The sequence below is a fragment of the Zeus faber genome (genome assembly GCF_960531495.2).
Source record: "Zeus faber genome assembly, chromosome: 15".
NCBI classification, from domain to species: domain Eukaryota; kingdom Metazoa; phylum Chordata; class Actinopteri; order Zeiformes; family Zeidae; genus Zeus; species Zeus faber.
In genome coordinates, this window is record NC_137194.1 from 27,235,615 (window position 1) to 27,252,770 (window position 17,156).

Consider the following 17,156-nt stretch of genomic DNA (forward strand, 5'->3'; position numbering starts at 1 on the left):
AGCAGGTCATCTGAGCGACGCAGGGCTGGACCTTAATGAGAGAGAGAGGTGAAGAGGGAGAGAGAAATGATTTCAATTTGGACAAAAGTTTGTTTGGCATTGACGAAAAATGCAATACACAAAACACAGGGGGAGACAGGTGAGAGAGGGAGGGAGAGAGACAGACAAAGATGTGAATTTGAGTAAAGAACAAAGCAAACTTAAATAGGCAGTGATAGAGCTGCACAATGTGATGATTTCCAACTCTTCCAAGCAGTTCATACTGTAGCTCTATTGGCTGAGTTGTGTGTGTGTGTGTGTGTGTGTGTGTGTGTGTGTGTGTGTGTGTGTGTGTGTGTGTGTGTGTGTGTGTGCGTGCGTGCGTGCATGTGTGTGTTTGTATGTGTGTGTGAAAAGAAAGTGAGAGCGAAAAAGAGAAGACACACACAGACACACACACACACACACACACACACACACACACACAGTTTTCATATTCAGCTCCTTTTACTTGTCTCATTACAAAGATTTCCAACTTTTTAACTAAAGGCTGGTCTCTTTAGCCTTAGCTTGTTTTCGTATTTTGCCCACACGTTTCTCAGTTTCTGACTGAACTTCAGTGTTGCTATGGAAACGGAGGAGTTAAGGGCCTAAATGGGCAGAGTTTTAATTGGACCGAAACGTGTCCTCAGCCCAGGTCAGGCCACACCAATGCCTAGTAAACTGTGATTAGACGCTACTTAAAGAATATTTATACTTGGTGGAGTGAGTGGAACAAAGATTAATAGCTGCTGGTACCAGCCGGAGGGAGGGAGAGGGAGAGAGAGAGAGAGAGAAAGAGAGAGAGGGAGAGAGAGGGAGTATAGAGAGGGAGGGGGGAGGAAGGAGAGAGAGAAAGAGGGAGGAGAGAGATTTTTTGAGTTTTAAAAAATCTTTTAGTTGACAAACAATGTCAAACAACCAATGTTTAAAAGATGAATACATTATGAGTCCATAATAATCACAATAGAACACACACTTTACAGCTTAAACAGCAAAGATAGGTAGATTGATAGCTAGAGAGTTAGATAGACAGACAGACGGCAGGCAGGCAGGCAGGCAGGCAGGCAGACAGACAGACAGATAGATAGATAGACAGACAGACAGACGGCAGGCAGGCAGGCAGGCAGGCAGGCAGGCAGGCAGGCAGGCAGACAGACAGATTGACATAGATAGATAGATAGATAGATAGATAGATAGATAGATAGATAGATAGATAGATAGATAGATAGATAGATAGATAGATAGATAGATAGATAGATAGATAGATAAATAGATAGATAGATAGATAGATAGATAGATAGATAGATAGATAGATAGATAGATAGATAGATAGATAGATAGATAGATAGATAGATAGATAGATAGATAGATAGATAGATAGATAAATAGATAGATAGATAGATAGATAGATAGATAGATAGATAGATAGATAGATAGATAAATAGATAGATAGATACCAACATTCTCATCTAAGAAGAATTCGCACAAAGGCGAATGCACGTAAACACACGCACATGCAGGGAGTGGTGACAACTACAAACACATGCAGGGAGTGGTGGCTGGAAAAATTCAACCTCTGCCTTTCTCCCATCCCAGCTGTCCTTCCCCCAGGGTGCAGCCCTCACTTCGACGGCACCTGGAGGCCAAATCCAGGTGTAGATCCATGTCAGGGTTAGTGACAGGACAGTGTTCTGCACTTTTTTTTCTTTATACACATATATACAGTATATATTGGGGGAGACCCATGTGAGTATGAGGAGAACATGCACACTCCACACAGAAAGACCCCTAATTTGGAGGGCCCCCCTGCGCATGCGGCCAACAGTGCCCCAGGCAGGAATCAAACCCAGGACCTTCTTGCTGTGAGGCAGCTTTGCGAGCACTGCTTGCGAACTTTTTTCTCACTGCCAATAGGGACTCTGAATTGACGTCAGCCAATGGGGGTTCAGTACGAGTTCCGTGTTCCATGCTGTATTAGTCTTTAAACCTTCACTGATTTCACTTTATCATTCCACCAAAATCAGTTTGTGAACACATTTGAGATGAGAAATAAACAATCCAGTGGCTGAATCTTTACTCACATTAGATCTACAAGACCTAATTTAAAAGTTTGTTCTGACTTTCATAAGGCAAGGACGCGGATCGGGAGACCACAGGGGGAATTTTGTTTAATTCACTTAACATCTGAAAATAAAATGAAATAAATACATCTCCAATAAAAATACAGTTTTTATTTTTTTTTTATTTGTGTTACTTGATTTTTTATTGGCACAGATTGTGCAAGTGTACCTTGTCGCCCAGAGCCATGCGACGTGATTTGGGCGCACTGACGGTCTGCCCCGGTTGGGGTTCTGCGACGAGGTTGGGCGGAGGGGTGCTGTTTTTTTTTTTTAATATTTTGGGAATAAATTGTGTGTAAATAAGGACACTTTTACTTTAAATCAAGCGTCTTATTGTTGGCTTAGGTTGTTGGTTGTTGTCACCATGTCATCACATGGGTTGCCGTTGCTGCATTGGCTCATGTGTTTAACGAGTCACCGTGCACTTACGTCACTGAAGGTTCCTCTTGTGCCAGGTAGTCCCTGCCCTGAAGTAGGAGCGAAAAATTTCCCTCCAGAAGGTTGTGCTGAGAACTAGCTCCTGCAGTGTGAAAATGCCTCACGTAGCAATGACAAACAGTTTCCAACAACCCACAGGAAGGACAGCCACTAGAAACAGTTGGTTTCATCTACTGCAGATCTTCCAATTGTTTCTTCAGAGGTGTTTTGTACATCACTGTCTGGTTTTGCGTTCAGTCTTTTCTTATTTAAAGCTACGACACAAACTCTGTACAACAGCTTGCCCTTCACCATATACAGTACAAGTCTGTATTTCGTAAACTCTTAAAATCAAGCAGTGTTCCACTCAGTCCATCTAAAACCACATTAAAACCCAGTTCTGGAAAGGATCCTCCTTGTTAGGAGCCTCCGTTCCACTGCGGTATTCCTGCATCATCGTCAGCTCATCTTCACCGAGTTTTTCCATCCATGTATTTAGAATGTTCCTGGTTATATAAGTGGACTTCATTTTGAAAAGGGAAGCCACTGCTTGAGTGTTGTGCAGTCTGACCCTGCTACATCCACAATGTTCCTGAGTTTGGTGTTTCCGGTGCACAATAGTCTCTCTTTCAGTTCTGTTGTTGTCCTGGACATCCAGCCTGGCGCCATTTACCAGTGGTTCTTCTAGCAGCCAGTGCAGTGATGATGTCAGCCCCACAGTTTTTTCCATTTAACTGATACAAATATAAAAAGAAATGTTCCACAAGGCGTTGTCCCCCCTTTTCCTTAGGCATAAAAAGGACACTCTGCGGGATCCAATGTAATTTATCCCAAAAGAAGTTGACCATGATGGCCTGTAATTTCTATAACAGCCCAGCAGGGGGTTCAACACAGGCTAGCCTGTGCCATAATACCGAGGAAACCAAATTATTTATAATTTAAGTTATTTATAATTATTATTTATAATCTATCACCCCTTGGCAATTTTGTTTTCCCGGTTTCCTCATCACCTGGATAGACACTAAGCTATTTCAGACCACCTCATCTCCATGTCAGCCCACTAGGTAAAATGAGAAGACCGGAGCTTCCCGGAGATTCACCCCTTCCCAAATTTTTTTTTGGCAGCTGAAATGATCCCAAAGCTTTTAACAATTTCATTGAAACGATTTACCTCCAAGAGCATATTTTGCTCAACATGGGCTCTAATGACAAGGCTGGAGAGAGCGAACAGCTCTGTTTTATCCCCTTTTCCTTTGTGAAAGGTCTACTGAGCCCCCCATTCATTTTCAGCACACTCTCATTGTCTTGGTGCAATTCCTGTATCTTCGCAATAAGACCTGAGTTGACATCAAAACTCTTCAGAACCTTTCACAAGTAATGATGCTCAACTCTATCAAACATGTCTCAAATTAATGAGACCTTGTCAGGGATGGATGCAGTTTGTCTGGTCCTTCTGAATAAGTTGGTCCATCGCCTCCCTCAGCCTAGTGGTGAGGGCTTTGGACAGGAGCTTGTAGTCGGTACAAAGGAGATGGACCGGATGCCAGTTCTTAATATTTTGTAGATATCCTTTTTTTTAGGTAAGAGTGTTAAAACAGCTCTCCTGCAGCTCATTGCTAAAAGTATATCATTAAAACAGTTAAAGATCCTTGCCTAAAAGACTCCAAAACGTTTTATAAAATTCCACCCTAAGTCCGTCGTTCCCGGGGCCCTTAGCCCCCCTCCATGCTCTGCAGGGCAGCTGTGAGCTCCTGCAGCTCCGGTGTCTCTCCAGCTCTGTATTGGTCTCCTGTGAAATTTAAGTCAGTTCACAACAGAAGGAGTCAAACATTTGGCCGTTTTTTAAGATAGTCAGTACTTCAGAAATTTCAGAGTGCATGAACCTGCTTTGAGCGTTTTTCGTTTCCTTTTCCTATTTTGTTGGTTCATCCGTTAGGGCTGTGCTCTGAAACCTGGAACGGACCAACGCTCCCTGTCCTCTGGTTGGAAAAAAGCTTCAAAAAGCTCTTTTGGATTTGATGGTTTTAATACACCCTGGATTTCCTGTGGACCCTATCAGATTCTGTAATTCCACTATTTCTGTCTCTAGATCCCTGAAAGATCAGGTAATGTCCCGTGTGACATTGAGAGTGTACTGTTGAGAGCGATGCCGCATCTCCGCCAAACCACAATCCCAACACTGCCTTAAATATGTAAAACTACTTTTGTATTTCTTAAAACCTTCCAGGAAAAAATGAAAGCCTCTCTAAAATGTACACCATCAAGTGAAGCAGTGTTAAAAGGCCAGTATGCGCACTTGCATTGGATATTTACAATAAAAACATAACAAATAACGAGGAAGTGATCAGTAAAGCCAACAGGCACTATTTTACAGGTGAATTCTTTTTCTAAAGAGAAATAAAAACATCTCTGCCGTGTGCCCATGTAAACTGTCTTTTGTCGCTGTGTGTCTCCAAATATCAACTAAACTCTGTGTGTCCATCAGTTGAGTTGTCACACGTTTAGAGACAGCGTGAGGTTCTAAATCTAAACCATCAATAGATGGACAATACAGTTAAAATCTCCTCCACAAAATAAATGGTCATAATATGGGTTACAGTTCGATAAAACAGAGATTATTTTGAGCAATAATCTTCCACCATAACAACTGTCACATGTTTTTGTTGTCTGTAAGAGCAGTTGAATTTTCTCAACGCTGTATCTCCGTAGCTTGTGTGTGGCTTGTAATTCTGACGTCAGATATCCGACTGTAACCTTCCATTGCAGATTCATCCCCCAAGCTAGAGTCTGCAGTCTGACTCCGCCATGTTCTGCTGGGATGAGGCCTTTCCCTTCCTCTTGAAGGCTGTTACCTTTTTAGAATGTGAGCCACTGGAGCTGCTCCTGGATTCCCTCTTTAGATGAGGAACAGCAAGCGCTGCACCATCCTGCATCTAATCCTCACGTTCCTCACCTATATCGTTCCGTGGGCTTTTTACATGAGTGATAATCTCCATTTCCTCTTGTGTGGTCTCACTTTTTCCACCAGGCTCCTCTCCCAGGACATCTATGACAGCATTGGCATTCTCAGAATTATTTTCTCCTTCACTGCATGAAACAGTTGGAACTGTCTCCTCTCTGGGCTCAGACTGTCCCTGTCCCACTGTCAGCCTCTGCAGCTCTCTCCTGGTTCTGGGTCTGTCTCCTGGTGCAGTGGTCTTTCCTCCTGAAGCCCTCCCAGGACAGGCTCTAGCTAGGTGGCCTTCCTTGCCACAACCAAAGCAGTTGGATATCTCATAAGTGACAAACACCACATAACCAAACTCTCCACCCTCCATTGAAGCACCAGTTTAAGATCTTCGTTTCTATTATTTATAACCGTCTGTACCTGTCGTCTGTGTGAAACATGGGCAAGTTTGGGTGTTTTACATCCAGATTATATATTTTTTATTTATGAAACAACCTTCCCACGCCCTCACACTTTTTTTCTCTAACAATTCATCGCTAATCAAAGGAGGAATGTGTGATATTATAAGTCATTTTGCAGGAGGAAAGAGGGGGGAACACTAAAATAAGATTCCAGTTTACAACAGTTCCCGTTCATGCGGGCAGCAAACTTCACGCTGCTCGGCCCGACAACCTCCGCCACAGCCAGACAACACAGCTCCACCGGGCACAGAAAACTGTGATTTTACTTGATTTAATTGGTTTAATTGGTTTAATTGGTTTCCTCGTGAGTTTTGTGTAGTCCATGCCCTCGACCATGGCCGTGGGAGACTCAGCGCTGTGTGAATAGGGTTAGGCTGGTGGTAGTAGAGCCAGCCCAACACTATTGACACACCGCTGAGTAAAAATAAAATGCCGCTAAATATTAAAAAATCAATACCAAAAAAAAATAAAAATTAAACATGCAGTTAAATAGAAAACATTTCGTAAAGATAGTATCACTTCTTCGAACGCTCACACATTCCGCTCGCTCATGCCCCCAATCCACCCATTGGGAGAGAGGGGTGGGGTGGGGAGGGCAGGCTTGAACACACGCTGAGGAAAGCATAGGATTATAGAGAGTGAGGAAGCACATCAGTGATGAAAGGTTCGGCTCTTTTTTGAGATTGGGTTCTTGACAACTCACTCAATAAAAATATTTTTTTGTTTTATGCGTTTTTTGTTTTTCAATTTTCTGGCAGGAGGAAGGACTTCCTGAACAATGAACAAGAGTCAGAAGAGTTAGTTTGACTCTGAGTTGTGAATGGAATTCTCGGGCAAGATTTGGAGTCAGTGAATGCCTGTGTGTCTGGCTGCGGTAAACGGGTCACAAACACAGAAACAGACTTATATGAGTCAAATAAAAGAAAAGATGACGAAGCACCACTAAATGCAGCGCGACAAAATAATAATTATAATAATAATAATAATAATTATAATGTAACACAAACAGCCGAAGGCACAACTCTGCAACACATATTTACATCAAATAAACACCTTGACCTTATATAAGTACAGCCTGAACACGCTCTGATAACAGGATCAGACATCACCTCACACTGATAAAACTACAGATACCATCAAGGTCCAAAAGTAGAGAGGCATCTGCTTGTGTGTGTGTATGTGGATGCACACACACAGACACGCATGCACACACACACACACACACACACACACACACACACACATTATGTGCACGTGGGTGTGTGCATGCGTGTGTGAGTTATTGGCTTGTGAATAGATCTGTGCCTATGTTTTCTCTGTGTGTGTATTTACCAGGGTATGGTCAAGAACTGAACTGAAGTATAAGTATCCCTGTGTGTGTGTGTATGTGTGTGCGTGCGTGCTTGCGTGCGTGCATGAGTGCGTGCGTGTGTGTCTGGGTGTGGGAAACCAGTGTGTGTCCATCACTGGTGAGTTATGGAGCGGCAAAGAGAAAGGGAGCTGAGGAAATAAGGCGCATGAGACGGAGCGATGAGAGATGAGAAGCCCAGTCCTCGTGAACTGAAATATGTGTTTTCATTTTGTTACCGTAGTTTTGGGAGCCAAACTTTACACCAAAGTCTCAAAAAAGCAAAACAGCACTTACTGAGAAAAAGTTGCAGTGTTTTCAGATTGCGTGTTGCCTTGTGCACGCTAGTGATGAAAGTTTGGCTCTTTTTGGAGATTCGTCTCTTTAAGAGTGAGCCCGTAAAACTTTGTTGGTTTGATTCAGTTGATATAACAAGAGTCAGAAGAGAAGGTTTGGCTCTGAGTTGTGAATGGAATTATGCTGAATGCGTTCACCTTTTTTTCACTTCACTATAATCCTCTGTAAATATTTTCCCCTTGAGGAACAGGTAAAATTATTGAGATATTTGATTTTGTCAGTGTCAGTGCTGCCCAGCCCTAATATGTACCACACGGTTATAGCCAGTCGTTGTTTTTCCTGAAGATCCTTCTGCGTCTCTAAGATTCAGAGTGTGAAAAAGTGAAAGGCAGCACCCCACCTCCGTCTGAACTCGGGTTCAACCCTGTTCCTCATTTTCCTGCGGAGCTTTGAAGCTGCTGCCAGGACACAGAGCAGATCCAGGTGGAGAACCCCCGGACCCCCCACTGGGTTCTGGCTTCATCCTGCTCACCCGCACCGCCCGCCCAGACCATCATCTTTTAATTTGTCACCTCCAATAAAAACACAATACGTTATCCACATAGTGCTCAAATGATGTGATTCCTACTTATGTCAACTTGTAACTAATCGGCACACACGCACTGTTGGCTGAACTGTGGCGTAAATGGAGTGATATAAAAAGTAAAATAAAAAACATGTTCTCAATGTGTTATCTGAGAGCAACAGGGAAGAGCAGCGGACGGAGATTGTGGCCGCAAATTACGCATGGAGAGGGAGACAGGTCCCAATCTAGAACTGATCTAAGGTCTTCCAGAGCCTTCTTTCTCTGAAACTGGCTCCACAGACTCTTAGTATTTTTGATATTTGATTTTTTTTTTATTTGATGAACCTGGGTGCTGTATGCGAAAATTAACAAAATGCTTTTTTATTAATAATAAAAAAACAAAAAAAACAACGGTGGGGGTGGTGCGTGAGTTATTTAATTGGTGTATGCCCAAACACTGTGTAACACCGCCAACACTGGTAACCGCGGCAACCCTACTCTGAATGCTTTTATTGGTTGCCAGAGTTTTCTTCTCAATTTGGTTATGGTCATATTGTGGTTGCGCATTTAAGATTACATAATTTAATGTTTCTAATGAAGCCTTAATGGTGTTGTTAAGTCAGGCTTCAATGATCAAAATGTCCCTGTAAAGGCCTTTGAGACTGTAACTGTGATAAAGGGCTTCAAGAGAGACTTTACCCAAAATCACATTTGGCTCACAGATCTTTAGCGACATCATCAAACAAAATAACAACATGTCAAATATGAAATATCAGGGTTTATAGTTGCCATTTCCATGGTTTCGGCGAATACCATCAATAACTCAATATTAACAATAACAGGTCTGAGAAGGGAGCGATGCGATGTTGAGCTGTAAAATTCATGATGCTAAAATCCTGATTTCCGGATTTCTTAGGCTCCGCACAAAGCACAGAGTAACTTGCCACTTATTGTGGAGACGGAAGAGTATTTAACAAATAAACGTAACTTTAAAAACATAATGGTGTTGACCGCTGCTTCGGTTGGCGGCGCATTTAAGCTCTTCCCCATTCCCCATCCTTGTTTTTTGGTAATTCTCTGGCGACCCAAATCGGAACCCTCTGTCGTCAGATGAGAAACATTTGTTTACAATGTGAAGGAGATGTCGAACTCTGTTCAACAAACCTTAGATAAAAAGCCTTCCTTCTTTGTTCTAGGAATCAAGGCCATATGATGCAGTTAAAACTGTTTGGCCCATTACTGAGGATTAGGACGCTATTAGTCTAAATTCATGTTCATAAAAAGCCTGATAAATCAGGTGTTGAGGGTCTTCTTAGATTCCCTGCCAACAGCTGCACTTAAAATGCCCTTAAAAACAAACTTGTGATAGTTTGTTGTTAAATATTGAAATGTTTAGCGTTTTTGGAAATCAGAGGTTTTTGTAGCGAGGCTTTATGACTCATTGGCTCGACCAATGAGAAGCTCCAGATTAGAGTTGGAACTTGGTTCAAAAGGTTGGAGAACACTGAGCTTTTCTACAGCACACATACACACACTCACACACGTGCACACTAGGGAGGTAACGGTAAACCTTTAAGGTATAGCGCGGTATCAAGCAACCATGCTTGTCGGGGGTTTCAAATACCCAGGAGAAGCAAAATAATATGTCAAAATCCCAATTATTTGCAAAATTGAAGTGAACTTTAATTCACCTCACCCTTATGTTGCTGCTGCGCGGTAGCAGACGGCCAAATGTTGTAATAATCCATCCAATGAGTCAACTCGCCAAGCGTTCCGCCAGGACTGCTTAGGCCAATACTCTACGTTACTTAATACTCTACGTTACTTTATGTTACTTTCACGTGCATGGAAGCAAGTGTGAACAAAGATGGCAGAGCGTGGCGCTTGGCAAAAATTACTCATTGGATGGATTATTACAACATTTGTTACTGTGCGGCGGAAACATAATGTGAGGTAAATTTAAGCTCATCATACATCTTCAATTTTGCAAATAAGTCGGATTTTGATATATGTGTCCTTATTTTGCCTCTCCTACGTATCTGAAAGCCCAGACAAGCGCTTTCCCGTGCTGCGTCGAGTCAGAGGCTTAACCATGTATTTTTCTTTTTAATATCAACTATTTATGAAGTGCTGTGAAGTTTCTACCATTACATTCCTATTGCACACACATTACTACACAACTCACCCTTAATCAGCCTGAATCATTTACTTCTGTTGGGAAATGTTTCTGGGCTTTCCACCCAAACAAACACAAACACACACACACACACACACACACACACACACACACACACACACACACACACACACACACACACAAACACACACACTGTGAGAGGTCTGTCTGCAGATCTTGGCCTTTTATAGTAAAACTCAGCTGATGGAGTGTTTCCTGGTCTGGAATTAACTGTTTTTTATGTTTTTTTTACTGATTCCTATCGCAGCTTTTTAACTTGCTCGACAACTCATACAGAGAACTCTGTGGTGATTGAAGCACAAAGTCAATAGTGAGGGGGAGGTGGGAGTGCTTTGCTTTAAATAAATATGAAAACAATAAAATAAAAATTGGTGAAATCAAACTCAATGTCATTTATTGACAGTGTTTCCTGAAATGGTGACCTGGGCTTTTATTTACCTCAACTGCGGAGAGTACCAGGCTTTTATATCCAAACCAAAATTCTCTCTTTGAATTTTAAATCAAACTTCTGTCTGGGTGCCATGCTCCTCAAAATAAATACATTGAAAATAAACTTGTATTATGTTTTTGTGCGGAGACATGGGACGCACAGTGGACCAGATGTCGCTCTCACTCCATTACACAATCCACCGTCCGGATCCAACCCAACTGAAGGAAACAAAAGCTAAAAAAACACACACACACATACACACACACACACACACACACACACACACACACACACTGACCAAGATTGAGCCTTGTTTATTGGTTTTTATACGGTACGGTATACTGTATATAAAACATGCCCCGAATGTTGAGGCTCCAGGAAAAAAACAAGCTCTTTGACCAGGAAAAAGCAGAAGGTTGAATGACCTGGAAAGGAAGGTTGAAGTCCGTCCCCTGCCATGACGCAACGGCAAACGGCAAAGTTCTCACTGTGTCAGTTTGTTCTTCTCTTGTTCTGAAGACGTCGTTTTGATCCAATACTTCTACTGGTTTTTAAGTTTCACTCCACCTGAAATCTCACCATCTCTCACTGTACCTCTCCATTCTTCTTGTGTTTTCCGGTTGTGTAATATATTTCTCTCCCTCTCTCTCTCTCTCTCTCTCTCTATCTATCTCCAACTGTTTCTTTCGCTCTCTTATGAGTATCAAGACTTGAGTACATTTGGTCAGAATGTCAATCTACCCTAATGTATTGTAATTCAAACTAATCAAATCCAACCTAACCTAATGAATGAAATCTAGTGTTATGTAATCGGTAATCTAATAATGTCATCTCTTCTCCCCCTCTGCAGACCTGCTGTCCGCCAACCGCTCGTCCATCTTTAGCGGTCACCACGGTCAGCTCACGCTGTCCTCCGTCTTCCTGGACGAATACCACGACCGCCTCTTCCTCGGAGGGAAGGACGTGTTGTACTCCCTGACGCTGGGGCCGGTGAGCACAGAGTCCAAGGAGGTGAGCAAGATTAATCACAGCTAAATCAGCCAGCCCAGAGCAAAATGGGAGGTAAATCAGCTAAATCAGTGTTAAATCACACCTGAATCAGCTAAATCACAGCTAAATCAGGGAAATCATAATAAATCAGGTAAATCATATCTAAATCCGAGCAAAATAAACCAAATAAGAGCCAAATCAGAGCTAAATCAGCTAGATCAGTTAATACACAGCTAGATTTTATTATTTTAATGATTTTTGAATCTCTAAATGTCTGCTGTACTGGTATATATATATAAATTTGGGGTATTCTAACATATTGCTGTTCTTCTTACAGTATGTTGATTGTTGATATCTTAAATCTCCAAGGTTACCTTTAATCATCTTCTCCCCAAAACCTTGAAAGTACACAGCAATTTCCAGGGATGTTATTAATGGCCGCTATATCAGATATAGTATTTGTGTTACAGAATACATGCTTTTTGAACGTTCCCGGCTCTGCTGGTGATTAATGTCTCAGAGCTGAAACGGGCTCCATTCATCATCCCAATTTGACTTGATTTTACTGATAATGATTCTGCAGGAATATGAAATACGATCTTGTGAGATGAGCTGTATTATACGCTGTGGCTAAATTCTTTTTTTTTTTTTTTTTCCTCTTGCAAAACATCTGTAAAAGCACTGTCGAGCATAAATCAACTGTAAACCTTTTGGTTTACAGCATAACGATTCAGCATCATGCTCTTTAGTTTTAAATTGAAAGGAGAGAGACAGAGACAGAGAGATATATACCCCTTTCCCACGGTGCCATAAACCTGGAAACACCCGCTAACATCCAGCATTTGTCATTAGTGCGAAAGGTTACACCCAGGTTTCAGTCCCGGGTCAAACAACCCTGCAATCAACACAGGTTTTCGGATCCAGCTCCGATCAGCTGATGGAAGCACGACACCCGGGTCGACACGCTAGTCTTTGCCTCTAACCGGTGTGATGCGACGCGCGCTAAAGTTCTGGACGCTGGCGCATAAATTGGACGAACAGGAATGTCCCTGTGTCATTCGACCATCTCATATCCCATTTAGAATCAAAAATCAAAAGCAGAAGCTATTGCCTTTTTTCCCACATGAAATGTTTTGAGTGTGGGGATCGTTCCGTGGCGACCACAGCGGAGAACCCCACGCTCCCCGCAGAGCTCCGAGGGTCTCCAGCACGGCCCCAAGTCGGTCTCCAAACCGGAGGAGGGTCTCCGCACCCTTCCAACGAAGGACCGGTGCGCACCGGCAGCATGGATACTCCGCGCTGCTTCTACTGTAGTGTTGAGTCGTTCACAGAAGATCAGATTCTTTTGAACGGCTCAAAATAGATTTCTTTTTCCAAGTTTTACAGTTTTATGTTGTTGTTGTTTTTTGTTTGTTTAAGTTGCTGTCTCCTCTACTGTTTTGTTCCCGATCACACTGGAACCATGACACACCCCTTTTCCAACATGTTCATATAAAGAACAAAACATAGCAGAATTTAAAAAAAGAACGGCATTTCTCCTGGCGATAGGAAGGGTGTCAATCGCCTGAATTAAAATGGTCTAATTTTGGTGTAAAACGGTAAGAGAGAGAGAGAGAGAGAGAGAGAGAGAGAGAGAGAGAGAGAGAGAGAGAGAGAGCGAGAGAGAGAGAGACCGTGAGAGAGAGAGGAAGAGAGGGAGAGATGAACGCAGCATGAAGGGATGACAGTGAGACATAAGTAAAGATGGAGAGAGAAACAGGAAGAAGGGGAATGCTAATGGTGACAACGGGAGCCGACCCGACATTGCTTCATTGGATTATAAGTTCTGTAATTAAGAAAAGTGAGTCAGTAGAGAGGAGAGGTGGTGCCACCACCTAGCATGAAGACAACAAAAAAAACGAAGAGGATGGTAAGAAGATTATCTCTCAGTTGTCCAGTGTTTTGAAAGCAACAAAGCATACATTAAATGCCATCTTCAGACTCCTTTAGAGCAGAATTTCACTCAAACCCACAAAGTCGAAAACTGCATACAAAATGTATTTCAAGTTATAGTGTGATGCAATTTGGTGCGAGATTTTGAGTTCCATCCCAGGAAGTCCAGAAGTCCAAATTTTAAATAAACAACTCACCACGATGAAATAAAAAAAAAAGACTGACATATGAATTCAATTTTAGAGTGGAATTTCCCTTTAAGGCCCTTCGGTATGTGCAGACGTGAGTTTCGCTGTGATTTGTTTAATTTAGAGTTCCATCTTTTTGGGGTATTATTTTCTGGGGTTAAGAATGGTTTACATTGGAAGACAAGGACACGAGGGCCAGCAGCGATTTTAGATTAAAATGTATTTAAAATCCTCCACATGTGGAGACCCAGAACGAGGCCTGTGCCAGAGAGGGAGCAGCAGAAGAACTTTAAATTCTGTAGGCATGTATTAAAATAAATTCAGATAAAAAATATTACTATCTTATGTTTCAGATCATGCACAACTTATTAAAATGCATATATGAATAAAAAAGTATTCCTTTGAGTAAAAACACCCAAAATAATCATATACTTCTCTTTTAATACAGGGACATTCTGAGGCAATTAGTGCCAAAACTAGTTATTTCAATTAGAAAATCTAAATCTAAAAATAAACAAAAAAAAAAAGTTTAAAAAACAATTATCCTTTATGAACACTCCCCAAGTATTCCTAGAATATGGAACTATGTCATGATTTATTGTCTTCCATATCGAGGGGCATCAAGTTCACTGTTCTCTTTAAAATATTATCCCTGAAATTCCCCGTTTTCTCAGATATCAGATTTAAAATCACATTGCTTCATAATTCCTAGGCTGTTCATTTATCTCGAGGGAGGAAAAAGAGAGAACTGTCGTTTTTTTCAAGATATAACGCCCAGATAAGATGAATCTTCTTCAGTGTTTCCATCGGAGCATGGAGTGTGCTTGAGGGTGGAATTGGAACAGCAGCAAACTGACCGTCGCATCTCGTCCTCCAGTTCATCCCAGCCCACCCCATCCCACCCCTCTCTCTCTCTCCCTCTCTCTCTCCCTCTCTCTCTCTCTCTCTCTCTGTTTTCTTTGGAGGCAGATCACAGATAACACCGGCTAATCCTCCTCTTTCTCTCGCTCACTGTCCATGTGTAATGGAGACTGGGTTGAAAGGTTCCGTGTGTAACGGAGACGGGAGGTGAAAGGTTTCTGTGGTTTCCAGCTCCTGCCAGAGCCACCATTACCCAACGCTCTGAAAGAAAAGCTCCAGAAGATGCGAGATCTGGAGGTTTCGGAAAATCGACAGCCTCTGCCCCAAGTCCAAACCATCCCTTTATATCCCTTAATGTTCTACAACCAAAATGTAAACAATATTCAATCTAAACTAGGAAGTATTGAAGAACGTCAACAGCATTACAAAGCTGAGAGTGTTTGTTGACATGCAAGAGCGGCAACGAGCGCCAGGAGCAAAAAGCAAACGTGAAACCTCTTGCCATTTCAGGTCCGTCATTCCCTGAAAAAAAAAAAAGGTGAAGTCGATGGGAACACAAATCTGAAGGTTTTAAAGTTTTAAAGTCTAACGCCCTTGCTAAGGACGCCAGCCCCTTAGTCTCTGCCCACCGCACTTTCGAGTTTTTAAATCAAGGGTAAAAGCCTCGGTGCTTAACGACCATTTGTACAATACATCTTCCAAACCAAGTGTCGTTACATTTGTTTTTCGGAGGCCGGGGTGTGGCTCCAGAGGCTTGATTTCTGCTGGAAAAAGCGAGTCAAACTGCGGTTGCTTTCCCATCCATGCGTCCAGCAAGTTTCGTCGCCTCGCCCGGAATCCAATCAGTGAAACGGAACAATTCTGCTAATTCCCCGTGAACTTCCCCGAAAAGAATCAAATGGAAAACAGCACTGATGTAGCTGGTGTAAATATTTCAAGCATCGTAAATATTCCTCTTTCTCCGGGTCAAACTGAACAGATATGATTGGGCCGCTAGGGAAACGCTGCCGCCACCAATCATGGATCCTGTCGTTCATTCCAGTACGCGGGTTTATTGTTGCTAGAGGTTGGTTCTGTGTTTGGCATCGGTTTTATTGTTCTGTTTTCTTCCTGACTTTGAGGTTTTAGCCGCTTGAATGTCATGTATTCTTCTTGGCTTCAGTGATAACTGCACTCTATAAAGGATCCTGCTGAGATGAGAATTGAAGTCACAATAAATTCTGCAGAATTTCGGTAGTTTGATTACCGACCGTTGCATGAGTTATGGTTCATGCAGCCAGCTAAATGACACGACAGGTACATGTGTCAAGGTCTTGGTTAGTTTGCTGTAGGAACATGAAAAAACTGACACTTTTATTTGTGGCTCCTGGTTATGGAGATTTTAAAGTAGGCGGGCTTTAATTTGGTTAGGTTTTATAACGTTATGCGTCCATATTTGTGTATGTTTTTGTGTGTGTGAATGGATTTTGGTTCAGCTAATGGCCGCTAGATGCTGCTCCAGAAAACATTCAACTGCATGGAAGTCAATGGAAGAAGAAGGCAATTCTCACAGGAAATACAGAGTCAATAATCGTTAGGATCTCAATTTCTTGGTTTATGTCATGTTCGAGCAAGGAGGGCGTGTCTCTTCCTTCTCTGACTATAGTGGTTTCAGTAGCCCCATTCCCCCAGCTCCCTCCTCCGGGTGGCAGCCAGGAGCAGTGGGCAGCATACAGCGATGCGCCCGGGGACCAGTTACAAATGTCCATTGCTGGTCAGATGACGATATTCTGCATATTTTTGGTGGGGTCCTTACTGATATTACAAGGATCAAAGGGGTGTACATGCAACGGGGAGTACATGCAAACTCAACACAAAAGGACCCTAATTGGGAGATAACCCACCGGAGCAAGGTGCCAACAGCGCCCCAGGTGGGAAATCGAACACAGGACCTTCTTGCTGTGAGGCAAGAAGGTCCGTACCCACCCACACAAACAAACAGAAATGTGTTTAATAGTGGATTGAACTGACCTGCGGACCTCGTATCTTCATGATGTGTCCAGAAAGGGTTAAGCACGACGAGAGGGAACAGGGTGACGAATCGGAGTGGATGACCACAACTCTTACATCATACGCAGTGGGACAGTATTGCTCCGAGCCAGGATCTAGACAGGCTGTTTCAGTTTTCCACCACCGCTCAGGCATATAAAAGGCAGCTTTTTGATGATCTGGATCTGGAGTGTTAATGTGTGCCAGGCTTTAGACCCGTTTTCATTGTCAAATTAATTTAGTCCAGCATGATAGCAGCGATACAAACGTTTCATTGATTCCATCCATTGCGAGCCAGGTTTTAGATGTGTCCCGATTTGAAGTGGAACTGCCTGCAGTCGAGCATGACACCAA

The 17,156-nt window shown here is 42.5% G+C and overlaps 1 protein-coding gene across 2 annotated transcripts in view; it reads left to right on the forward strand.

Annotated features, from left to right (window-relative positions):
• The window catches only part of sema3bl (sema domain, immunoglobulin domain (Ig), short basic domain, secreted, (semaphorin) 3bl), an 84,738-nt gene that overhangs the window by 14,320 nt on the left and 53,262 nt on the right, over window positions 1-17,156 (forward strand). For both annotated transcript variants that reach the window (XM_080016065.1, XM_080016066.1), the window contains exon 2: window positions 11,654-11,814. In XM_080016065.1, the coding sequence (XP_079872191.1) occupies window positions 11,654-11,814 (161 nt within the window). The remainder of the gene's footprint in view (window positions 1-11,653; window positions 11,815-17,156) is intronic.